General features: G+C 47.2%; 1 protein-coding gene across 1 annotated transcript in view; it reads left to right on the forward strand.

The window, feature by feature from the left end:
- Nucleotides 1-26,895, forward strand: part of PROM2 (prominin 2) — a 68,002-nt gene that overhangs the window by 19,935 nt on the left and 21,172 nt on the right. The window contains exons 5-12 of the mRNA XM_063138854.1: nucleotides 8,083-8,140; nucleotides 9,604-9,693; nucleotides 12,625-12,824; nucleotides 14,584-14,658; nucleotides 14,743-14,806; nucleotides 15,024-15,183; nucleotides 16,960-17,112; nucleotides 17,363-17,486. Coding sequence (XP_062994924.1) covers nucleotides 8,083-8,140; nucleotides 9,604-9,693; nucleotides 12,625-12,824; nucleotides 14,584-14,658; nucleotides 14,743-14,806; nucleotides 15,024-15,183; nucleotides 16,960-17,112; nucleotides 17,363-17,486 — 924 coding nt within the window. The remainder of the gene's footprint in view (nucleotides 1-8,082; nucleotides 8,141-9,603; nucleotides 9,694-12,624; nucleotides 12,825-14,583; nucleotides 14,659-14,742; nucleotides 14,807-15,023; nucleotides 15,184-16,959; nucleotides 17,113-17,362; nucleotides 17,487-26,895) is intronic.

The raw sequence follows: 26,895 nt of genomic DNA on the forward strand, positions 1-26,895 counted from the left end.
GTAAATAAATTGTTTGTTTTAGAAGTATGCCGGAAGGGGAGAAGGCAGTGGCTTAGTGGTAGGACATATGCTTTACATGCAAAAGCTCCCAGGTAGGTTCAGTCTCAGGTAGAGCTGGAGAGTTGCTGCCAGCCGGTGTAGACAATATTGAGCTAAATGACTCGATATAAGGCATTTTCCTATTTAAATCAGCCCTTTATTCAGAACCATGAGGACTGGTGTCTTACCTTAGTTCTCAGGGAAGGACCATAGCACAGTGGCAGAGGAAATGCATTGCATGTAAAAGGTCTCAGATTCAAAGCCTGGTGTCTCCTCGGTTACCTGGGAGAGACCCATATCTGAAACCCTGGAGAGCTACTGCCAGTCAGTGTGGGTAGCTAGATGGACCAAACTCGTAACTCTGTATTAAGATGCCTGCCCGTGCTTCCTTCCTAAGTCTCTGTTAGTTTCTCCTCACAAGGGACCAGCATCTGTAATAGGCTGCCCCCCCGCCACGAATTTCTAAATGAATGCAGAAATGGGAGCCACCGATATATTCCAGCTATAGAAACAAATAAAGTGCATGACAATAGCTAGTAAAAACGTATCTACTGTATTTATTGCATAGGTGCAGTTGGAGCCATAAACCTCTGGATAGCTAAAGTTGTGGGCCAGAGCACTGAGGGTGCCCTCCCCTCTCCCCCATAAGCAGATTCCACACAGCTGGGATCGCTTTTAAATTAACATTTTTAAAAAAAATTCTGTCTTGTAAGCTGCTTTGAGCTTTGGAAGAGTGTCATTAAAAGGTTTTCAGTAAAGAAATTAAATAGAAAAATGACTCAGCCAAGCGTGTGTGTGTGTTGGGGGTGGTGGCAATCAAGTGGGTTTTATTCCCACAAAAGCAACACCTCCCCTTGCAGCAAAGTGCTAAATCTGTGGTCAGGACTTTCCTGATTCTCTCTCCCTCTCTCCTTCCACAGCCACACTGAGGTCACAGCTAGACCTAAGGTTTATCCTGGGATCATCCAGGGTTCACCCCTGCCTGAGCACTGGATCCCCTGTGTGTCACCTAGATGAACAGGTTTGACCCCTGGACGATCCAGGGATAAACCTTAGGTCTAGCAATGGCCTGAGTTAGGTTGTTTAAACGCAATCCCCCTTCGGCAGGAATGGTTCATGGCTTCCACGTGGTTCAGGTAGTCCTGATGGCTAAGTGCAGCCTCTAGTATCAGAGGAAGTAAGCCTGTGTGCACCAGTTGCTGGGGAACATGGGTGGGAGGGTGCTGTTGCACCTGTGTCCTGCTTGTGGGTTCCTGGTCGACGGCTGGTTGGCTACTGTGGGAACAGTGCTGGACTAGATGGACCCTTGGTCTGACCCAGCATCAGGGCTCTCCTTATGTCCTTAGATAATATATAAAGGGACGCTTAGTCACTTGTTCCGACGTCCCCTGAAACTAATGGAACCAATTGCAACTACTGGAACTCAGGTCCTCTTGCTTCCAGTACACATTAAAGCCACAGCAAAGGTTAGCTAGATTCGCACATTTGTAACTTCTTCTGTATTGCCTGCCTTGTTACGCATATTCTGTATTGTTACGCAGATTCTGCCATGCCTTCCATGTTTTAGTGGGGCGGGGGTTAATTAACTGCTCAAGAAGGTTGTTAGGGTGGCTATGTGTCCTACTTTATAGGGGACATTCCTCTACTTGAAGGTGTCCTCTGTTTGAAGCACTGTCTAGTCCAAAGCCTATTTAAAGATATGGAAGTATAAAAAGGCGGGGGGAGCACAGGGGTCTTTAAGTTTACACCTGGACAGCAGACTGGACACACAGGTACACAGCTCACTTGGTCAGTCTTCTGCTAAGCTCTGTCCCGGGAATGTCTCACTGCTTGGGGAAGTGGGGAGATGTAGCTGTATTCCGCCTCCTGCTCACTACTCTCACTAGGAAAATGCCCGTGTCCATTGACCTCTACATCAGCCTTTGCCAATCTAGTGTCCTCTTGATATATTGGACTGCAACTCCCATCATTCCCAGGAATGCTGGGAGCCGCAGTCCAACATATCTGGAGGGCACCTTCTCCATCCTGGTAACCTCCAGATGTTTGGGACCTTATTTCCCAACAGCCCCAAGCAGGATGGGCATGGCCAATGGTCAGGAATGCTGAGTGTTATAGTTCAAAACATCTGGAGGGCACCAGGCTGGGTGCCCTCCAGATGCTCCATCTGGCCTGCTGGATTTCCCCCCTCTGTTTTCTGTTGCAAAGAAAAAGCTGCCCTGTAATTGCTCATTCTGTCCTCTGTAATTCTATCTCTGTTTGCACTTTTCTTGTCCCGCCTCCAACAACTCTGTTCTTATATTTATTGGAACGCTTACAGGCTGCTTCAGTTTGCTTGCAATTTAATGTGGTGTCGGCATACTGTATAATTTTATGCATTAAAAATAATCAGAATGCACAAATACTTGAGAACACCCAGCCAAAATCTGCAGGCTCAAGTTCCATCATTTCTTTTAATCTTCCTTTATTGTTTGTGTTTTTAATTGTGTTTTTAATTTATTTGTTTTGATCTTATGCTTTAATTAAGTTTTTGTCTTTAATCTGTATTTTACTAATGTACAGCCCATATCAACGTGGGCGCTAATGGTCTTGCTCTTTTCTTGCTTTTTGCCCTCACCCCCTCACCACAGAGGGGCTGATGAATATTGCAAATGTGGGTCATGCACAGTGAATCCCTGCTCGGGAATATGCATGTGACGTGCCCCCCTCCCCCCGTCACGTACCCCACTGGGCCGCCTTCTTTCCCTTCCCCCTGCCCACTGGTGGCGAGACCCTAACTCTGCAGCTGTGCCCGGGGCCCACCGTCACGCCACGCTGATTTGCCCTAGCAGGGCAGGCCGTCACGCCACGGACGGAGGGGCTGCCCAGCCTGCTTGGCACAGAGGAAATGAATTGCTGTTAAAGCTCAAGCTTTGAACTTTTTCTAACAAAATTTTCTGCACGTCTACACTGCTCAAGCTTTAGTTTGAAACAAAAGTGAGCAAAATCAGTCTGGTATATCTCATAATAAGCTTTACACTACTGTATTCTTATATAGATTGTTAGTTGCCTTCAATGGCCATTTTTGGGCAGAAAGGCAGGATATAAATTAAGTAAATAAATAAATTAGGAGTGGGGAACCTCTGGCCCACGGGGCCTCCTCACCTCATCCCCCGCCCCCTCTTCCAGCTCATGACCCCCCAGCCCCATTTCTGTTCACTGAGCAAGGCAGTGGGGAGATTGGAGGGGGTGTTCAAGCCTCCCCCCCCACTGATCTCCTTTTGTGCTGCTCAGCTGATTGGTGGGAAACAGTTGAGCAGTGGGAGAAAAGGGGGCTGTGAATTTCCGTCACTCAGCTCAGCAGTGTCTCTTGCAGCTCCCTTTTCATAGAATAGTAGAGTTGGAAGGGGCCTCTAAGGCCATCGAGTCCAACCCCCTGCTCAATGCAGGAATCCATCTTAAAGCATCCCTGACAGATGGCTGTCCAGCTGCCTCTTGAAGGCCTCTAGGGTGGGAGAGCCCATGACCTCCCTAGGTCATTGCTTCCACTGTTGTACTGCTCTAACCATCAGAACGCTTTTCCTGCTGTCCAGCTGGAATCTGGCTTCCTGTCACTTGAGCCCGTTATTCCATGTCCTGCACTCTGGGAGGATCGAGAAGAGATCCTGGCCCTCCCCTGTGTGGCAACCTTTCAATTATTTGAAGAGTGCTCTCATGTCTCACCCCAATCTTCTCTTCTCAAGGCTAAACAGGCCCAGTTCTTTAAGTCTCTCCTCATAGGGCTTTGTTTCTAGACCTCTGATCATCCTGGTTGCCCTCCTCTGAACACGCTCCAGCTTGTCTTCATCCTTCTTGAAGTGTGGAGCCCAGAAGTGGGTGCAATACTCAAGATGAGGCCTAACCAGTACCGAATAGTGGGGAACCAGGACCTCGCGCGATTTCCCCCACTGCTCGGCTTGCTGTTCTCCAGCAATCAGCTAAGCAGCATTGAGGAGCGGGTCATGGGGGCTGTGAGGTGTAAACTTTACCTTCCTTGCACTCTCCCCTTCCCTCATGCTGCTCAGTTGATTGCTGGGAACAGCTAAGCAGTGCAAGGAAGAGTGTGTGTGAGAGAGAGAGACACACACACAGTGAGAGAGAGAGAGAGAGAGAGAGAGAGAGAGAGAAGAGAGAAGGAACAATGTGAAGGTATGTATGCGTGTGAATGCAGAGTGCAAGTGTGTGTGCTTTTAGCTTGGCCCCACCAGCTATCAGTTGCAGGTTTGCTCCCCCGACCACTCCGCCCTACGGTAATGTGCACCTTGCCTGTGGTGCTGTTGGGGAGCGGGTTTTCCACACCTGATATAAATGGGCACTTATTAAGCCAGCTGTATGCACAACAAAGACAGGTTGTCACACAGAGGAGGGCCAGGATCTCTTCTCGATCCTCCCAGAGTGCAGGACATGGAATAACAGGCTCAAGTTACAGGAAGCCAGATTCCAGCTGGACAGCAGGAAAAACTTCCTGACTGTTAGAGCAGTACGACAATGGAATCAGTTACCTAGGGAGGTTGTGGGCTCTCCCACACTGGAGGCCTTCAAGAGGCAGCTGGACAACCATCTGTCAGGGATGCTTTAGGGTGGATTCCTGCATTGAGCAGGGGATTGGACTCGATGGCCTTGTAGGCCCCTTCCAACTCTGCTATTCTATGATGATTCTATGATAATATCTCCCCAAATATCCTTTTCTAAAGCTCTCCTTTAGGAAGAGCTGAATTTTCAGACGTTAATTAGTATCAGGGTTTTGTTTTCAGTGCTAGAGCTTGATCGTGAAGCCATCAAAATACGTATGGATGAAAATGCTTTTGATCATGTGCAGTGTGCATCCCACCCATCACTGAGTGACAACTGAAGGTCTCCACACATCAAGGATTAGGGGAAAGAATCCAGGGCAGAGAGAATATTTAAATTAAGCGGTTTCTACATGCACTGACTGGAGGCTTGTCTATACGGCTTCTTTACTCCAACCTAAATGCGCATATTCACGTTTTAGGTTACCTGACTCAGCCGTCCATTCGCCTTAGCGCTGGGTTTTAACTGCAATAATGCTCTTATTTGCATTCACGATTTACCACGACATTTAGATCAGGTCCAAGTTTGCACCGTGTTATGGCTGTGTGTCTTTGGGGGAGTTATGTCAGTTTTTGACATGTGGATGGAGCTTTGAGGGTAGGATAACGTGATTGGCCGATTTCCCGATTTTGCACCAATCCGCTGCCTCCTTCATTCGCGCCGATTTTAGTTTGAAATCTCTCTGCAGAGCTCCGCAGAGAAAGCTTCTTAAAACAAATTTAGGAAAGGAAAGGAATCTCTCGTGCAAGCACTGAGTCATTACTGACTCTTGGAGGGACGCCAGCTTTCGCTGACGTTTTCTTGGCAGGCCTTATAGCGGGGTGGTTTGCTGTTGCCTTCCCCGGCTGTGATTACCTTTCCCCCAGCTAACTGGGTACTCATTTTACCGACCTTGGGAGGATGGAAGGCTGAGTCGACCCGAGCCGGCTGCCTGAAACCAGCTTCCGCTGGGATCGAACTCAGGCCGTGGGGAGAGTTTCAGCTGCAGAAACTGCTGCTTTACCACTCTGCCACACGAGGCTTAAAACAAATTTAATATATATATAATTAACATATATAATTTCTGTACCACCCAATATGCGAAGCTCTCTGGGCAGTTCACAAAAAGAAAGAGAAGGAAACGGGCAGCCAGACGAGGAGACGTGTTCTGCTGCCTCCTGCCTTTCCCTCTGTAGCCTCGTCCCCCATGCCCCGCTCCTGGTTCGTGGAGGCTGTTTCTTTGAATTTCCTTATGGGGAGCAATGGGAACGAAGTGGGAAGCAGGCAGCCAGCCTCCTTCCTTTCCCTCTGTAGCCTCATCCCCCACCCACCCTGCTCCTGGTTCGTGTGTTATAATAGTCTGCAGAGCTCCGCAGATGAGATTTATAGCTTCGTTGGCGTCTACTCCTTTATCATCATATACGGGATAATGCGATAATGCGCATGTGCGCATTAATAACTCATTATAAAAAATAATAATTCAGGAAGTAAATTGCTGTTGCTGCTGCAGCGTGACGCACTTTACCTACATTTGAATCAACGAAAAATCAGGTTTTTATTTAATGAGGAACAATCTCACTGTCGTATAGATGAGGGCCTGAACACATGGCACGTTGGCACTCCAAATGGAGTCCAGCAGCCACGTGGTTCTCACTTGTCCATCCACATTTCCAGCAAAGTCTGCCAGATAAGTAAGGAGGAAGTGACTGGCAGCCCCCAGCTGCTGCTGGCTCCAAGTGGAGGGGATTGGGGCACGGGTGTCAGCCACAGAGGGACCTGCTGTGCTGTGTGGGCCCTGGCAGCTGCCTGAATGCACCAGGAACTGACACCAGGCCAGGGATCACGCTGCGTGTTTCTAGTCCTCATGGCTGCAGGGCAAATGCGTCTAAATGTTTAAGTGGCATATTTAAACCGGGTGTAGTGGTTAGAGTATTGGACTGGGAGTTTTAGTCCCCACGGAACCACAAAGCTTACTACTGGGTGACTTTGGGCCGGTCGCAGAGTTTCAGCCCAACCTACCTCACAGGGTTGTTGTGTGGATAACATGGAGAGGAGGAGGATTATGTACGCCATCTTAAGGAGGAAAATAAAAGCTGGATATAATATCCCTCAAAGGGTAGTGAAACTACAGTTATGGATATTTGGCCCTCCCCCCTCTTTCCCCAGTCAAGACAGAATATGAAATTTCACATTGTAGAATCCATGGTGGGGAAAAGATGGTGTTGGGCTTACAGGGACTTCTTGTAAGACCTGATTCATATAGGATGTGGGCCAGATGGGAAATTATTTATTAGTTTTTTATTTGTTTATTTATTGCATTTTTATATCACCCAATACCCCAAGCTCTCTGGGCTAAAATTAAAACCATGGAAACCTTTCAAAATTTAAAACAAACAGTTTAAAAGCATAATATAAAATACAATATATAAACACAACCAGGATAAAATCGAGCAACAATGCAGAATTTAATACAAATTTAAAATACAAATTTAAAACAGCAAAGTTAAAAAAACTAAGATGATAAACTGTTAAAATACTGGGAAAATAAACAGGTCTTCACCTGGCATCTAAAATAGTATAGTGTAGGTGCCAGGAGAACCTCTTTAGGGAGCTCATTCCAGAGCCAGGGTGCCACAGCAGAGAAGGCCCTCCTCCTGGTAGTCACCCACACCAGTGTGAGCTTTCCACCCACACCAGTTCACATGTGCATTGATCCGTTTGTGTGGAATGTTAGCTCAGCAACTGCCTGGCCATCGATCGCTGGCATGCTGGGTCAGCACACGCAGTAAGGACAGTTAAACTTAGAGATGTAGGAGAATTTCGTTCCTATTTGCAAATCATGCAAACATGTCCCTTCACAACAGCGAAGACAAGCAGGAGGGTCATCGTTTGGAAATGTTTGCAATTTCCCGAATTTGTGTTTGTGTTCAAAAGTGCACACTTGCGAATCCCCTCCCCAAAACCACATTTCATGCTTTGGCCTAGTGGGAGAAAAGTGTGCATTTTTCATGTTCAAAAATGTGCACTTTTCCCACTCAAAAACAGAAGAATGAGAATGAAGTGAAACAAAGCGTCGAGGTGGGAAATGGGGAACGTTGAGAAGCGCCAACACTTCTCATTCTTCCATCCCTGGTTTCACTTAATGGGGCGCAGATCCACACAGGATCCCCCATTCTGCAAAAGTCATTTCTGCTTTGGAAGAAGACGAGACAAGCAAATGATTCAGAGTTGAAGGCCACAGCTAGACCAAAGGTTTATCCTGGGATCATCCAGGGTTCGCCCCTGCCTGAGCACTGGATCCCCTGTGTGTCACCTAGATGAACAGGTTTGACCCCTGGATGATCCAGGGATAAACCTTAGGTCTAGCTATGGCCGAAGTCTGATACAAACTTTTCCTACAAGGTGCCCAGTTGTGGGTACAGTCCTTTATTTCAGTCCTTTAATGGTGACTCTCCTCTCTGTTTTTCTCTCTAATAGGGAGTTCAGCTGACCGTGAAGGAGTTTCCCAAAGAGCAAATCCTCAGTGACCTGAACAGTGAGTTTCCTTCCCTGCGTGTCCCTAGTATTGTTTCAAGATCACTTCACGTGTTGCACTTTTAGGTGCACGTTTCAAAATAAGGCAGGAGCGGGCCATTTCCTGCAAAATGGATGCCTTAAACCAGCCTTCAACTGGGTGCCCTCCAGATGTTTTGGACTTCATTTCCCATTGCCCCCAGGCAACATGGCCAATGGCCAGTAATACCGGGAGTTGAGTTCAGAACATCTGGAGAGCATCAGGCTGGAGCAGGGTGCTTTAAAGGGAGAGGCCTCTGTCCTGGAGCCTCGTGCTTCTCCGTCTGCCCGCGAGCCCCTGCCTGTCTCACTGCCAGCCTCGGCACATCAGCTCCAATGTGATCTGGGGCTGTTGGAGAAGGGACTGCTGGGACAGCTCAGGGGTCTCAAGTGGAGCTCAGGCCTTTGTGGGAACCGCTGGTCCATGCCCAGGTCACTGCTGGATGCCTGGGTATGGATGCCTGGATGCAGACTTGTTGCAGTCTGCAACGAGAAGAAGGTCTCAGGGAAGAGCTGGAGCGTGTTCAGAGGAGGGCAACCAGGATGATCAGGGGTCTGGAAACAAAGCCTTATGAAGAGAGGCTGAAAGAACTGGGCATGTTTAGCCTGGAGAAGAGAAGATTGAGGGGAGACATGATAGCATTCTTCAAGGACTTGAAAGGTTGTCACACAGAGGAGGGCCAGGATCTCTTCTCAATCCTCCCAGAGTGCAGGACACGGAATAACGGGCTCAAGTTAAAGGAGGCCAGATTCCGGCTGGACATCAGGAAAAACTTCCTGACTGTTAGAGCAGTACGACAATGGAAGCAGTGACCTAGGGAGGTTGTGGGTTCTCCCACACTGGAGGCATTCAAGAGGCAGCTGGACAAGCATCTGACAGGGATGCTTTAGGGTGGATTCCTGCATTGGGCAGGGGGTTGGACTCGATGGCCTTGAAGGTCCCTTCCAACTCTGCTATTCTATGATTCTATGATTCTATGATAAGAAGGATCCACTGCCTTTTAAAGTGGCCCTGAAGGAAAAACTTGTTGCTGACCTGGGTGAAAGGGTTACTGTTGCTCCCTGGAGAAGGCAGGCATCCCCTGGCTATGTAATGGTAGCTTTGTTGTGGCTGCTCCCTAATGCAAACAAATTAGCGAGGCAATTTGTTAGAGAGCATTAAAGCTCTGTCCTCTCTGGCTTCCAGCAGACATCTTCCAGCAGACAGGCTGCACACTTTTAAGCCCATGCCTGCAACCTTAAGGGCTAGAAACATGCCTTTCAACATGTACACTGAAGTTCCCGTGATGCCCAATTCTGCCTTCCGAATTCTATCAGTCATAGATGGTCAGAACACTTTAACGTTATGCTTATAGCAAGAGGCTTCTTTCTACCTAGGGTGAGAGATGGAAATTGGCCCCGGGATCCCAAAGGGGACCTGACAGCTGCTGGTTTTGTGCTTTGCAGATGTCAGCTGGAGCATTGGGAGCACGATCCACTTCGTACTCAAGGAGACTGTATATTCTGCCATGGCTGCTATGCAGGGGAGAGTGCAAGGTAATTTGTTTCCCGCGGTTACATTTCAACAATTTTCTCTGTAAGGACTAGAACCTTATGCAACAGTCAACGGCGACTTACCCTAAAAAAATTGACTTTAAATTTACCAAGCAATAACTTACTGCAGTTAATGGTTGATTAAAATAATGCACAAACTCAGCCCTACAAAGCACTAGCAGGCAGACCTCTGTCTTGGGCCACCTTACATTTTAGATGCACACCCAAAGTGTAATTTAAACCAATAATAATATTTTCCTTCTATACTTATGAATGAGCAGCTGTCTCCTTTGTTCTGCTTCATCACTAGTCCAGAGATATTCATCTCTGAGGGTTCAGGTCTAATACAGGGAGGGTGAACCTCGGGCCCAAGGGCCAAATCCGGCCCTCCTGGTGACCACAGCAGCCTAGGATCCTTCCCGGGCCCCACCCACTTTCCCCCGGCTGTTTGGTGATTTCCTGAGTGTTGTGCAATATTTTTCCCATTCTTAAAGGTTGAAATGCCTCTTCTAAGGCTTTAGTTACTGGCAGTGAGAGCTTTAAGCTAAAACATACGAGGTGCTGGTTCTCGCCTATCCAGCCCTGGTTAGATCTCATCTAGAGTATTGCACCCACTTCTGGGCTCCACACTTCAAGAAGGATGCAGAAAAGCTGGAGCGTGTTCAGAGGAGGGCAACCAGGATGATCAGGGGTCTGGAAACAAAGCCCTATGAGGAGGGACTGAAAGAACTGGGCATGTTTAGCCTGGAGAAGAGAAGATGGAGGGGAGGCGTGAGAGCACTCTTCAAAGACTTCAAAGGTTGTCACACAGAGGAGGGCCAGGATCTCTTCTCGATCCTCCCAGAGTGCAGGACACGGAATAACGGGCTCAAGTGACAGGAAGCCAGATTCCACTGGCAGTATGACAATGGAACCAATTGCTTAGGGAGGTGGTGGGCTCTCCCACACTAGAGTCATTCGAGAGGCAGCTGGACAGCCCTCTGTCAGGGATGCTTTAGGGTGGATCCCTGAATTGAGCTGGGGGTTGGACTTGATGGCCTTGTAGGCCCCTTCCAACTCTACGATTCTATGATTCTATGATCATCATACTAGTTGTTGTTGTTTTTGTAATTTGGCCCTTCCCTTTTTGCCCTCACCCACTGCTGGGATGCAGTCTTTGTAGAGCACATCTGAAATGGAATTCAGCTGTGAGGCTGAAAGAGGTTCCTCAGCCCTGTACTCTCATCTGTGTTCTTTTTCCTTGTATTGTTCTTCTGCTGGGCAACCAAACAGCACTTCCTTTGTTAGGCAAATTGCTAGTCCGTGGCTCAGAATGGTTCTCTGATGGGAGCTAATGATTTGCCTCATGTCATATCTATTGAAAACACAGTGTGAGTGTCAGCAGACAAGCATTTGATCGCACACTCCTAACTGGCCACTCGTGGATTTTTGCGGGTCCTTTTCATCCATCTCCTGTTCCTTTTGCTCGTTTTTCTGTCACAAAAATATACCCAGAAAACCCAGTTTTGGGGGCTGTAATGCAACTTGCCGCCATTTCCTTCTGTGTGCAGGAGAAGCAGCATGATAAATACGGTCACTGGATGGACCACGTGGTCGTGGCTGCTTGCTCTTTCTTCCCCGTATGAAGAAAGAGGAAGCTGTTCAGCCTTACTGTGGGACAGGAGCAGGAGGCAAAGCGACGGGAGGGAAACGCGATCCCAGACACTCTCCGTCTGCAGCAGAGCGCTCCCCTCCAAAAGTGGTTTTATAGTTCCAAATGGAAATCTGGAATTGTGTGTGTGTGTCGTTGTTTTTGCTGGTCAAGGGATCACTGATGGTTGGCCAGCAGCATAGCAATACATTGGTTTTAGAAAATGGGAAGGAGTGTCTAAGCAAAGCCCTGATTAGGGCCTTTATTAGAACCAACCAAAAGGGCTCACATAGCGAGCAAGCTTTCAAGATCTCGAGATCTCTTCATCTGGCTAGATGTTACACAAAGCAGGGCGGTGAGGGAGGGAAAAAAGCTGTCTCATTGAAGTCATGAAGTCTGCATATAGTCAGAGTCTTATGATAGAGTGTAGGAGGGGACACTGACTTAATTGGATTAGGCTCTACTACGTGCTAAGCAGGTTTAAGGTTACACCTAGCACTGCCAGATGCCCATTTTTGAAAATACGAAACCCAGGCCAGGGGGGATTCCACACGTCGTACTGAAGGCGCTTCCATGCGCCCCCAGTGCGCCCCCAAAGCGATCGTGTAGCTTGCCTGGAGAAGAGACGAGGAAGAGGCGTCCTTGCCGCCGCCGCCGCCACCCACCTACCTCCTCGCCCGCCTTCTTCCGCCGAGCTCTCCGACCCGGCCGGCGAGGAGGTAGGTGGGTGGCGGCGGCGGCAAGGACGCCTCTTCCTCGTCTCTTCGAAAGGCAAGCTACACGATCGCTTTGGGGGCGCACTGGGGGCGCATGGAAGCACCCTCAGTACGACGTGTGGAATCCCCCCAGATCTTTCTCCAGCCCTAAGCAAAACACACAGGTCCCACGGTAGGCAGAACATGAAAATCAAGAGAAATATATAATACTGGGTATATTAGCAAAGCAGGAGAATATCAAAAACTCTGGAAAATGTCATTGAGAAAAGGGCAAGAAGCTGCCAATATCCACATGCAGGACAAGGCAGGTCCCAAAGAGAAATTGGGAGCATTCATACTGTATTCTGTGGTTAAGATCTGTTGCTTTTGGAAAGGCGCCTGGGCTGCCCATAGGTGTTCCAGGGGTTACTTGCTAGCTCCCACAATTTTCACACAATAATTACAACATCCTTTCTTTGAAAAACATGGCCCTAAGGAATTCATTCACACAGCGAGAAGTAGCTGAGGGTGAATTTGCCAGTGTGTAGCTGTTGTTGCAGCGTACCTACAGAGCAGAGTAGACAAATGAGTCTGGTATTTCTCTTTAAGACCTACAGAACTCCCTGCACCATTTACAGACGATCAACAAGACTGTGCAGACACTGACCCGGTACCAGGCTGAGCTGGAATCAGAGCTGAAGGACCGGAAGCAAAGCATCAATTCTGTTCTAGAAGATGCACGCTGTACCTACTGCATTAGCGCCGTGAGCAGAGCGGAGAGCTTGGAGTTGGATGCGAACTACCAGAAAGTAAGTCCAGCGAGAGGCTGGCTGTGCTGCCCCAGGACTTTGCTCCAAGCCAAAGCTTCCCTAGAAGCGGCAGCCATGCTTTAGAACCCAAATAAAGATGGCGCTGGAGAGCAGCCGTTCATTACGCAGCTTCCCAATTAAAACTAATAGTTATTTAAAAAAATCTTCAGACATAAAATTCAAATCAAGAGAACAGGGAACTTGACGGGCACCAACTTCCTGACTGTTAGAGCAGTACGTCAACGGAACTAGTGACCTAGGGAGGTTGTGGGCTCTCCCACACTAGAGGCCTTCAAGAGGCAGCTGGACAACCATCTGTCAGGGATGCTTTAGGGTGGATTCCTGCATTGAGCAGGGGGTTGGACTCCATGGCCTTGTAGGCCCCTTCCAACTCTGCTATTCGATGATTCTATGATAAGGGGCGCCACCCTGGAGATCCCTGGAAAAGAGGGTAGGAAGAGACATTTGTCAAGGCTAAGCATATAAGCTTTGATCAGGCACAAGCTATCATGCCCCCAGCAGACGAATCCTCCTTGGAGGAAGTCCCAGAGACTCCAGCAGCTGCCGAGACTCCGTACCTGCCAGGGCGAGAAAGCCTGGAGGAGCCTGGGCCCTCAGTCAGGCCCATCCAAGACCTGGCACCACATGAGAAAGGGGTCTGCTTCAGAGTCAGAAGAGGAGAGACCACCCCCTCCCTGCCTCTTCCATCTACATCACTCCCAGGCATGGGGGTCTCTCCTCTTCTGACTCTGAAATCGACCCTCCCTTCTGTGAGGGGGGTGTATTTATTTATTTCATTTAGTTTCTATACCGCCCAATAGCTGAAGCTCTCTGAGCAGTTCACAAAAATTAAAACCACAAGGTACAGCATAAGATGTAAAATATAGAAGCTTAAAACCACAATATAAAAAGGACGACCAGAATAAAACCTAGCACCAATGGAGAGATTTAAAATACAGATTTAAAACACCAGAGCTAAAAGACGAGGGCCACAGCTAAGGTTTGTCCTGGGATCATCCCGGGTTCGCCCCTGCCTGAGCACTGGATCCCCCGTGTGTCACCTAGATGGACAGGTTTGACCCCTGGACGATCCAGGGATAAACCTTAGGTCTAGCTATGGCCGAGAATGCTGAAATGCTAAAATACGGGAGAAATAAAAAGGTCTTCACCTGGTGTCGAAAGGAGAACAGCGGGTCCTCTGGGGACGTCCAGGGTGGCCAGGCTCCTCCAGGACTTCTGGGCATGCTGGGTCTTGAGCCCCTGCAGCTTCTTGTTGGTCTTGGCCTTCCTCCAAGGAGAACTGGTCCAGAAGGGACCTGGCACAAACTTTCGCACCCAGCGGTACTGATTACTGGAGGCAGTTTGGGCAGCAGCCCCCCCCTTCACACCCATTTCAGTAGCAGCAGATGGTCCTTAAATCTGCTCTGGATTCAAAATTAGGAGCCAACTAAGAAAAAAATATGTGGGGGGTGGGGGAGGAATTAACTCCCCCCCCCTCCCCAGTGCTGTTGCCTTCATCCAAGTCGGGCTCCCTGCATTAGAAATCAACAAAAGAGATATCTGATCACAGAGCTCCTATCATCTCTTATTCTCTGGGACCAACATGGTTGTAACTGTTGATGAACCTCTGACCTCTCCCTGGGTATGGGGGAATAGATGATTCATTTATGGAATGTATGAATTGATTCAGATGCACACTATTTTTACTTTTAGCTTCAGTTCCATGCATTAGTTTTTTATAGCTGATTTCTTTCCTTAGGTACCTTCAGTTGAAAGCATTTTGAAAACCTTGCATGGACTCCCCAAGGCTGATTTCTCAGAAATGATTTACCGGGTAAGTAATGAATGAATCTTAAAGGGGGAGAAGGGGACATCTGGTCCAATACTGAGGTGTTAAAATTGGTTTCTGCACTTCTAGGCCAATCGCAGTTTCAACTCTATCCCAGAACTAGCTGTGGTGAAGATGGCCGAGGTCGTTCGAGGTGAGTTAAACCCTCCCAGGATCGTTCCAGAGCTAGAGACACACATTAAGGGAGCTTAATAGGAATTAGAGTTTGGCCCCAAACATATTTTAGCATCACTTTAGTGTCCAGCCCAAGAACATGTGAAGAGAAACTGCACACGCTGCTTGATTCACGTAGTGTGTGCTCCCACAACATGGTACCACCATTCCCCTTCAGTTCAACGATTGCCTTGCAGACCTCAAAGACGAAATAGAGAAAGCTGCTCAAAAGGTCCAGTCCATTGCAGATGACTTCCCAATCTCAGATCACACCCGTCCCATGACAGATGCCCTGATGAAGGCAGAGAACAGCAGCCGGCCTTACTTTAAGGAGGTGAAACATTATGAGAGATACAGGTAAAGTGGAATCTAGCGGTAGAGCACCTGGTTTGCATGCGGAAGGTCCCAGGTCCCATCCCAGGCACCTGTAGTTTATAATTTTAAGATACCTTTTTAATAATGTGCTGCTTTTTAAATAATGTATCAGTTTTATATGTTTTTAATCAATTATATGTATTTTATGGTGTTTTGTAATTGTGTTGTACCCCGCCTCGATCCAGAGGGAGAGACGGACAATAAATAAATAAATAAATAAATAAATAAATAAATAAATAAATAAATGTATTATTATTATTGTTATTATTATTATTATTATTATTATTATTATTATTATTGATTAAGTTGCAAGTGATGGAGAGGCCCTTTTCTGCTTAAGACGCTGGAGCACAGCTGCCAGGCAGAGAAGGCAGTTAGCATTTACAGATTCCTTTAGAGCAGCCTTCCTCAACCTGGGGCGCTCCAGATGTGTTGGACTGCATCTCCCAGAATGCCCCAGCCAGCTTCTGGGAGTTGTAGTCCAACACATCTGGAGCGCCCCAGGTTGAGGAAGGCTGCTTTAGAGCAATCAAAGCCCTTCACGTTTATTTGTGTATTTATTAAAAAGTCTATGCTGTTTTTCTGACGACTCATTGATCGGAAACAATCAATGAACGAAAGCGACAATGTTATAGTTAACACACGCACACTTTAAAGCCAACAATCAGCTTTTGCAATCTTTTCAACAACCCTGTAAGATAGATCTGATTTTTAGCCCAATATTACAGATAGGAGATGAGTTCAGTGAGAGAAAGACTTGGCTAACACCATTTAGTGAGTTCATGACAGGTGAGATTCATCACGGATACACAGCATAGTCCTTTAGTTAGGATGCTAAACTAGCACTCAACTAAAACCTTGCACTTTCTGTGGTGGCCAGCATGGTTTAGTGTATGGTAAGGACTATGAAATACTTTACATAAGAACATCAAAAGTGCCATGCTGGATCAGACCAAGGGTCCATCTAGTCTAACCCTCTGTTCACACAGTGGCCAACCAGCCATTGGCCAGGGACCAACAAGGCAGGACATGGTGCAACAGCACCCTCACACCATGTTCCCCAGCAACTGGTGCACACAGGCTTACTGCCTTGGATACTGGAGAGATAGCACACAACCATCAGGGCTAGTAGCCACGGATAGCCTTTGCCTCCAGGAATTTATCCAACCCCCTTTTAAAGCCATCCACATTTATTTTAAATTTATTTTAAAGCCATCCAAATTGGTGGCCATCACGACATCTTGTGGTAGTGAGTTCCATCATTTAACTCTGCGCTGTGTGAAGAAGGACTTCCTTTGATCTGTCCTGGATCTCCCACCAATCAGCTTCATGGGATACATTCTCCATACTATGCATGATTTTGTACCCCTCTGTCATGCCTCCCCTTAGCCTCCTGTTTTCCAAGCTAAACAATCCCAGTTGACGTGACGTTCCCTTCATAGGGGAGATGCTCCAGCCCCTGAATCATTTTAGTTGTCCTTTTCTGCACTTTTTCCAGCTCCATAATATTTTTTTCTAGATGTGGTGACCAGAACTGTACACAGTATTCGAAGTGTGGTCGCACCATAGCTTTGTATAAGGGCTGTGGGACAGCCCCTTGCCTGTAGCCAACCAGTTTGGCATTCCTGGTGGAGCTGGGTTTTGAACCCAGCTCTCTGAGCACCATTTTATTCAGAGACTGACCTCTAAGGCTTAGCTGGCCTCCGTAGCTACCCAAGCCGTGCTGATGTTTCCCCATCTCTCTTGTGCCTTTCTCAGGTGGATTGCAGGTGTCATCGCATGTACTGTGGTTCTGTTGATTGTCTTCTGCAATATCCTGGGGCTTTCCTTTGGCATTTATGGGCTGACTGTGCGGGAGGATCCCAGTGACTATGAAAGCAGGGGAGAAGCTGGCGCCAAATTACTCATGACGTAAGACCTCCTAAGACTTGTCTGGGGCCAGTAAGATATTGGTGGAGCACAGGGGGTTTTCGGTGATATTTGGGGCAAGAGAGGGCAGAATTTTGTCAGCTGTAAGGAGGTGGGGGTGCCTGAGTCTAAGCAGAGATGTAAGGCAGCCAATTCCACACAACCCTTTGAAGACTAAAGATGGGGACTGAGCCACTGGGCTGGCGAGATAGCAAGACCCTCCCTCACATGCTGCTTGTTCTTTCTGTTACAGTGGTGTTGGCTTCAGCTTCCTTTTCTCCTGGCTACTGATTCTCTTGGTTTTTGGCACTTTTATGGTTGGAGGAAATGTCCAGACCTTGCTGTGCAAGCACTGGGCCAATCAGGAGATATACAAGGTGAGTCTGTGCGAACGGAAGTTGGAAAGAATGCTCAGGAATGGTAGGCCAAAAAGTTCCCCCTGAACAGCCGATTGGGGCGAGAGAGCAGAACCCAGGCATCCAACTAGACAGGGTGGTGGGTGATCAGGATCTCCCAACCATTTTGGTTTGTTCGTTTTTTTACTTTGGTTGTTCGTTTGGTTGTTTTGTGCGGGAACATTGTCTACTTCAGTGGTGTTGAACCTCAGGCCTGTGGGCCAAATTGAGCACTCCAATGTTCCCCAGATGGTCACACCTCCTCCCTCAGCCCCTCCCCCCGATAATTGATCATTTGGTGCTTTCTTGGCTTTTGCACATTTTTCCCCATTTTAAAAAGTTGAAATGCCTCTTCCAAGACTTCGCCACTGGGAGTAAGAGCTTTAAGCAAAAACATCCTGGTATTTTTAGTATTTTGGCTCCACCTTGTTATGCCTCTGGCCCCAGCCAGCCCTGCCTCCAAGAGCATCTCTGAAATGGAATTAAGCCCTCTGGTTGAAGTAGGTTAGACCAGGGGGTGCCTGCAATGATTGCTGATGCATCTCTAAGGTTTCAGACAGGGGCCTTTCCCAGCCCTACCTGGGGACTGTCTACATGTTTAAAAGCCCCGAGGTGGTGGCAGGGTGGCGCTATGTTGGTTACATGACGCAGCAGCCAGCTGGGAGCCACTGCGGACTTTCCCACGAAGCTGTGCATTGGAAAAGTTGGGGACTTACCCTGACTTCTCCTGTTGGAGCAAGGTCACTGTGGCTTTTTTGCTGTCCGACCTCGCTCCAGCGTCATGCTGGGAGAATTCCTGGGCAGAAGGCGGCCTCTGATTGGTTGTCGGAAACTGGGCGAGGAGCAGGGGGCAGTTGTGGCGAGCCTCCTCCAGCGAAGATTACTCGCCTCCACCCCACAGCACCGATACCACGGGGTTGGGTGGCAGAACAGCGCCAGTGCGGTGCCATGAGGGCAAAGTCCTGGAGATGCAATAGAAAGAGAGGTAGACGCTAGTGTTGAAGAGTAGAAAAGCTTTTAATCTCTTTACACGACTGTCTGTACTGTTTAAAAATATTTTTGTAAAAAAACTGTATGAAAAAGGAGCTCGACGTTTCGGATCTGGCAATCCTACCTCAGGAGCTACAAACAATTGAAGTAAAATGACAGAAAAATAAATACATTGCATGTCATTGTACAGGAGAAAAAACACGAAAGGAAAAGAAAAAGTGTTTAGGGTTTTTTCTTGTGTACAATGACATGCAATGTATTTATTTTTCTGTCATTTTACTTCACCTGTTTGTAGCTCCTGAGGAAGGATCGCCAGATCCGAAACGTCGAGCTCCTTTCTCAAACAGTTTTTTTACAAAAATATTTTTAAACAGTACAGACGTTGTGTAAAGAGATTAAAAACTTTTCTACTCTTCAACACTAGCGTCTACCTCTCTTTCTATTGGTTCTACATCGTGTTTTCCCCTCATCATTTTGACAAAAGTCCTGAAGATGCCATGGATTGAATCTGGGACGTCTTGTAGGCTTGAATTTGATGAGGGACGTGGCAATGGGGCTGGGTTAACAGTCTTCCCACGCACACCGGTTGCCCCGTGGGAACTGCCCCTCCCCCTGAAGTTGCTATGGACTCTGCAAGGGGGGAAAGACAGAAATAGTTGCTGCACCAGTTTGTTTGTTTTCGCCAGCTGGGGTAACAGCAGATTTGGATGCGATGGGGAAAACACAGCACGGCCCCCCGCCATCACTGCCTTCCCAATCGACCTTGCTCCCTGTCCCCAATGCCGCTTGTTTAAAGAAAAAGAAATGTCAGGATTTCCTGGATTTTCTCTGGTTTGTCCCTTAGGACTTTTGCGACTTGGGGTCTATTATGCTACACTTTCTGATTGTATTATTTATTTATTTGTTTATTTATTTATTTATTTAGAATATTTATATACCGCTCTCCATTGAAAAATTTCGGAGCGGTGTACAAGGTAAAATGAAAATAAAAACAGAATAAAAACAGTTAAAACAAAATTTAAAAGAAGCAATAACAGTAATCCAAGGCTGCATGTTAGAGAAATGCTTCTTGGAATAAAGATGTTTTCAGGAGGCGCCGAAAGGAGTACAAGGTTGGCGCCTGCCTGACCTCCAGAGGCAGGGAATTCCACAGGAAGGGTGCCACCACGCTGAAGGCTCTTCCCCTGGTGGATTCCAATCGGAGGATGGATCTAGGTGGAACCACCAGGAGCAGGCCCTCGGATTATTATTATTATTATTATTATTATTATTATTATTATTATTATTATTATTTATATAGCACCATCAGTGTACATGGTGCTGTACAGAGTAAAACAGTAAATAGCAAGACCCTGCCGCATAGGCTTACAATCTAATAAAATCATAGTAAAACAATAAGGAGGGGAAGAGAATGCAAACAGGTACAGGGTAGGGTAAGCAGGCACAGGGTAGGGTAAAACTAAGTGACCAGGCAGGTTGGTAAGGGAGAAGGCGCTCTCTCAGGTATCCTGGTCCCAAGTTGTTTAGGGCTTTGTACACAAGTACAAGAACCTTCAACCTGGACCGGTAGTGAATAGGCAGCCAGTGCAGTTCCCTCAGCAGAGGAGTTACATGAGAAGGACAGACAGCTGTTATTTAGGGAAGCGTGTCCATTATTACCAATTTTCTTCCAAGAGAACTCCTGATAAGCTTCAACTGGGTTTACTAGCGACGCCGAACAGTTTGAAAAACCCTGCTGTCGCTCTTTGCTTTGCTCTGAAAAGCCGTAAGGAAAAGCAGGCAAGCTGCCCTCTACTCAACTGCTTAGTCAGAAGCAGACCTGCCCCCGTCCTTTCTGTATTCTTACCAGTGTGTGGAAATGCACTGGAATGATTGAGAAGCATTTGAGTACTTTAAAATGTTTAATAAAAGATATTCCATTAACATTACTAAATAATTGACGGAACATTAATTTAAAAACATTGAAACTTATATTTTGGTTTTGGCGTTGGGCAATCTTCCTCCTCCCTTTCTCTCAGTCCAGGCCCCAAGACTCTTTGGTGCCTGAGTAGGAAAATCCAGAGAGATGGGTCAATCCCCTTCCTCCTAATAATCACAAGGCATCGTCCACAGGAAAGTTCTCCTGCACATGTGTCTTATTGGATTGAATGTGCTCCTGCATTGCTCCCAGTGATTTCAGTGGTGCTTTTGTTAGAGAACTTCCCCGTTGATTATGCCCCCTTGTTACGTATTTTGGCCTTTTGCTGGGAGTTTTCAATCTATAGTTCCAATATTTAGGAAGCCTTTGGCCACAGCTAGACCTAAGGTTTATCCCTGGATGATCCAGGGGTCAAACCTGTTTATCTAGGTGACACACAGGGGATCCAGTGCTCAGGCAGGGGTGAACCCTGGATGATCCCAGGATAAACCTTAGGTCTAGCTGTGGCCTTTGTCTGCCACTTAACTACCCATAGCTAATCAAAGTGCACGCCAAAAATTGTTTTAGGTGGATTCAGTTTTGGTTTTATACTGACAAGAATTAGTAAACAATTTTTTTTTGCAATCCATTTTTCATTTTTATTAGATATATATTTTGGTAACAACACATTATTTATTTATTTATTTATTTATTTTCTTGCATTTATATACCGCCCCACAGCCGAAGCTCTCTGGGTGGTTCACAAAAGCTAAAAACAGTAAACATTAAAAGTATACAAAATTTAAAAACCATCAGAAACATAAAAACAACAGTATAAAAACAGCAGCAGCCATTTGAAACAACAATTCTGGGGTCCATTAAAAAACAAACTTAGCGTTCAATGCCATTAAATGCCTGGGAGAAGAGGAAAGTCTTGACCTGGCGCCTGAAAGATAACAATGTTGGCGCCAGGCGAGTCTTATCGGGGAGATCATTCCACAGTCGGGGGGCCACCACCGAAAAGGTCCTCTCCCTTGTCACCATCCTCCAAGCTTCCTTCAGAGTAGGCACTCGGAAGAGGACCTTAGATGTTGAGCGCAGTGCAAACATAACTTGCATAAAATGACATAAAACATTTTTGTTCTTAGTCTTTTAGTCCTGATAGTTTAAAAAGGAGAGATCTCATCCTAAGAGCATCATCACGTGGGGGAAAATCATGTTTGCTTACCGTTGCTCCTCCACCCACGCGTTTGTCCCTCATTACTTCCTCTTTTGAAAGAGGAAGGAAACAACATCCACATGGCCCATTCAGGGGGCTGTTCTGATCGCGCTGCTTCTCCTGCACACAGCAGGAGAGAGCGGCAACTTCCATCTTTAAAAATAAGTAGGACTTGCTGGGGTGTTTTTCTGTGGCGAGAAGAAGGCTAGTAGGCACAGGATGCACATGGGAGGCAGGCATCGTCGTGAGAGGGACCCGTGAAAATCCGTGTGTGCCCAGCAACAAGCGTGCGATAAAACACTTGCCTGATGGAGCTCTTAGTATCAAGTTCCTCATTCAGTACTGAATAGACTATTCAGCCTGATAAGCTTCTACTAAGAAGCTCCTGCATTCTAAAATCAGCACATATTTATACCCTTTTTCTGCAGAAATTGCCTCATTACTTGCATTATTTACTATTCCATAAACGAGTGCTATTAGCCTAAGGGCACAATCCTATGGTGATAACCAGCAGCCGACTATCCTATTGAAGGGCAGCTGGTGTACAGAGTGAATCCTCGCCTCTGTGCTCCGGCCAACCTGCATTATGGCTAGATGGGTTATTTTTGCCTGTCTAGCCATGGCATTTTGGAGGGGGAGGGAAGGAAGCTGGGGCAAGTATAGGAAGCCGTGTAAGGGAGCTTGCCCTCCCTGCCCCATCCCTAGGGCTGCCCCCTTTCCCTTGTCTCTGCGCTCAGGTTTCCGAGCACGGAGAGAGACAGCCAGCACAGTTCTCTCCATGCCAGCTACTAGGGGGAGAGAGAGCAAGCAGGGAGCGCAGTGTACTGGCTCCGAAGTCAGAGCCCCGTCTCCAGCATTGGAACTGGTAAACTGAAAAAAAAACTATCCTGCCTTCCCCCCCCCCCGACACTATCTCTGGGTTATAGGATTGCTCCCTTAATTATCTAATTCCTATTAAACATTCTTTAAAAAATTAAACATACATAAGTGGCTTAAATGTAAACTTTTCAGGCTAGATAAAATCAGTTTGGAATTATATCTTTAAGAAAACAACTCCTTACTCAAAATTTGCCAATTAAACTTGAGTACATAATTTTCCCCCAGACATTTATATATCAAGCTTTTTGATGTGTATATCTTACATAATATTTTTTGCTCATTAATTAATAAGCGAAAACTTTTAAGTACATTTTTGACCTGGAATAATACAGTCTCATACCTATTCATTACGTGTATAACTTTTGGCTCAAGTGATAGGGCTTTAACTTAGCATTTTCTCTTTGGATACCATCCAGGTCAACTTGATAGTTATTTTTTATGCCAGATACCCAGAATTCATTGTAAAGCTGCTTGTGTCTCTGGAGTAGCAGCAAACGAGGAGCGATTTTCCTCAGGGGGCCTTGCTAGACGGCGGACAAGCCTGGTGCAAGCCCTGGGCAGGCCCCTGTGCGTCCAGATGACGCACAGGGAATCCTAGGCTCAGGCAGGTGTAACCGTCCCTTGGCCCAGGATAACCGGCACCAGTTGTGGCCCGGTATTTCTCGCGAGAACGTGGGCGCGTAGCCCATTCCGTCACTTTTCCCGGCTACCGCATTTACTCGCAAGTAGCCGGGAAAAGCGGCGGGTGGCGCACAACCCTCCGCAGGAGCACTGTGGCCATCAGGGCAGGGGGGGGAAATGGGGGTGGGGAAACCAGAGCCAGGGGGATGGGGGGGATCGGAGATCACAGGGGATGGGGGTATCAGAGATAGCGGGCAGGTGGGGGGATTGCGGGCGGGGGGGAATCGGGGGCAGGGGGGAGGGAGGAAGTAATATTTTTTTTAAAAAAACCTACTTGCCGTTGCTGGAGCGCTCCTGCGCTGCTGGCCCCTTTAAAACTTTTTTAAAAATGGCGGGCGCGATGGCTCTCCTCCAGAGCTCGTCGAGGGCGAGATCCCACGATAGTTGCATCACGGGATCTCCCCTCCTCTAGCCTGGATTTACAGGTAGGTCTAGCTAAGGCCAGGTTCACCGCAGGGGAGGAAAGGGTTAAATGCCCCCTCCACACCTGCTCTGCTCCTATTATCAGTGCCCACCCCACAATACCACGCTGCTATTTGCATTTTTAAAAACCTGCATCTTAAACGCAAAGAGGCATTTAACACATGCCCATGGGCTTTGGCCCTCGTTTCCTTTCACGGGGCCACCATCTGGTCTCCTCTCCCAAATTTCTGGTTACAGTCCTATCTGATGACCTGGTGGCTCAGGGATCCTGGTGTACACGGACACCCATTTGTGAAAGGACACCGGAGAGTGGAAGGGAATGCTCAGCCTCCTTTCCTCATGGATGAACTAGAGTGCTGTTTCCTTTCATTGATGTGATAGAACTACAGACGCTTCAGTGGGGATGTAGCTGGACAGCAGACAGCAACTAGGTTGTCCTGGTCTATGTTTCTTGCCACACCCAAGTTATCATGAATTTGGGGTTAATTAATGGATGGAAGAAGGAGGTACTTAACCCTTCCATGGCCCCTAAGCCCTGATTCAGTGGGGCTGGGAACCCAAGTGTGTCTCCTAACGGGTCACCGACCACAGTTAGCTCAGGAGCCCCGTTTCTGCTGAGTAGAAGTCCTTCCCTCATTCTGCATTCCTCTGCATGGCATCCAGGATAAGGTGTTCTTGCTGCGCTGTGCAGAATGATCCAATTAGCTGGTCTCCTAGCCCTCTTCCTTCCTTCACCTTCAGGCACAACTGGCACTCAGAGGTTGTGCCAATGAATTCATTAAACCTCATCAAATAACAATTAACATTTGATCTCCATTTAGAACGGAAATGCCTGTCACTGCAGCCTCCCTTTCAGCCAATTGCAATTCAAGCATGAAAGTGCAGGGGGCGGGGGGGCGGAAAGATGGAGATGCAGGTGGCTTTTTGTGTTTTTTAATAACTCATGGAATGCAGGGTCCCTGTCAGCTTGGCCAAAACTCCGAAACCTTTTGTACTTGGAAAAATGTTACGGAAATTGTTAAAAGTTGGAGAGTCACACACACACACACACACACACACACACACACACACACACACCATAGGTGTGCACAAGGGGTGTGCTGGTTGTGCCCAGGCACACCCTAATGTCTCAAGAAATAAGTGCCAAATTGAGGGGGCCACTGAGTGGGAATCCAGACGCAGCGGGAACAGTCCTTTGGCTGCCCTCCATTTGCTCTGCCACCGCTCCAAACCACTGCCTCTGAGAGCACCGTTGCTGCCGGCAGCAGGAGCGGAAAGGAATCACTCTGCAAGAGCCTCTCTGCTGGGAGCCGCACTTCAAAGAGGCTAGGAGGAGGAGGAGGAGCCCTGGAGGATAATATCGCCTCATGAGCCCCTCCTCCATCCCACCACGAAGCCCTACCACTACTGGAGCTTGAGGAGCGTCTCCTCATTCCCCCCCCAACCTGCAACGGCCCTCCAGTGATCAGACAAGCCGAACATGGAGTAGGGCATCAACGTCTGCAGTGTTTAATAAATAAATGAATAAATGAGTAAGTGTTCAATAAATGTTTGCCTTTTTAAAAAAATCCATGGATGCACACCCTAATGAAATGTGCTGCGCGCGCCTATGACACACACACACAACTTTGTCAGATGTACAAACTGTCACCCCGGTTGGTGGACTGATGCATTGTGTTGAAAGCTTGCAGCTTTCTTTTTAAAAAAATCTTGTGGTGAAGAATAGAAGGATGTAAGAAAGAGGACCTAAGAAATATGGTTCAATCTCCTATATTGACATTAAGAAGGAGTACCCAAAAATTGTTGTTCAATATTGTGTATTTACACATTAATCAGTGAATGTAATAACTCTCAACCATAGTCCAATTTACAGACGACAGTAAACGATCAAGATTACAGATATGATTATACAATCTAAATCTCAATAGTGATAACAAATAAATGATAATCTGGGCCAAATATACATAGTAGTGACACAACAACATCCATCAAATTGAAACGGACATTCCGGATTCATAGAATCATCGAATCATAGAATAGCAGAGTTGGAAGGGGCCTACAAGGCCATGGAGTCCAACCCCCTGCTCAATGCAGGAATCCGCCCTAAAGCATCCCTGACAGATGCTTGTCCAGCTGCCTCTTGAAGGCCTCTAGTGTGGGAGAGCCCACAAACTCCCTAGGTAACTGATTCCACCGTCGCACTGCTCTAACAGTCAGGAAGTTTTTCCTGATATCCAGCCGGAATCTGGCTTCCTTTAACTTGAGCCCGTTATTCCGTGTCCTGCACTCTGGGAGGATCGTGTATTCCGTTTCAATGCCAGTCTTCTTCAGTTGTAAATCACTATTTGTCACTTCAAACAATCCCCAGGGGAGGTGGCACTTTCATTCGAGCTGAGTTTCGAAAATGTGTGCCAAGGCACACATTTTCGAAACTCAGCCCGAATGAAAGTGCCACCTCCCCTGGGGACTGTTGGAAGTGACGAACAGTGATTTACAACTGAAGAAGACTGGCATTGAAACGGAATACACGATCCGGAATGTCCATTTTGATTTGATGGATGTTGTTGTGTCACTACTATGTATATTTGGCCCACATTATCATTTATTTGTTTTCACTATTGAGATTTTGATTGTATATTCATATCTGTAATATTGATCATTTACTGTCATCTGTACATTGGACTATGGTTGAGAGTTATTACATTCACTGATTAATGTGTAAATACACAATATTGAACAACAATTTTTGGGTACTCCTTCTTAATGTCAATATAGGAAATTGAACCATATTTCTTAGGTCCTCTTTCTTACCTTCCCTATGTGAGGGCGACTCCCTTTTCTTTTTGAAGAATAGAAGGATGCCAGCAGGAGAATCCATTCACTTATTATATTTCTATACCACAAATAGCCCAAGCTTTCTGGGCAGTTCTGAATGGCCGTGGTGTGCATGAGAATTACACTGTGGAGTGCTTCTGTTCAGGTAGCCACCCGTCCATCCATCCTGTTGTGCCCTTGTCTAGGATACTCCATTCCCTCCCTCTCCCTGTAGCCTTCTCCCCCTCCCCCACTTGACATTCAGCATTCCGTGGCCACTGGGTGGGCTCATTCACATTTGGGCTGTTTTTAAGGGCCTCCCCGCCACCATGCTCCCTCCACCCCGACAAATACTGTTCGTACTCCTGCAAGTCTGCTGATACCAATCCCGTTGCGCAGGGATGGTGCTGCTTTGGCTACATAGAGACCTGGGGCTTGTCTATACACACACTCGATATGCCCTGTCATGCCTGCACAGTTGCATCCTG

This window comes from Elgaria multicarinata, chromosome 12 (genome assembly GCF_023053635.1).
Source record: "Elgaria multicarinata webbii isolate HBS135686 ecotype San Diego chromosome 12, rElgMul1.1.pri, whole genome shotgun sequence".
NCBI classification, from domain to species: Eukaryota; Metazoa; Chordata; class Lepidosauria; order Squamata; family Anguidae; genus Elgaria; species Elgaria multicarinata.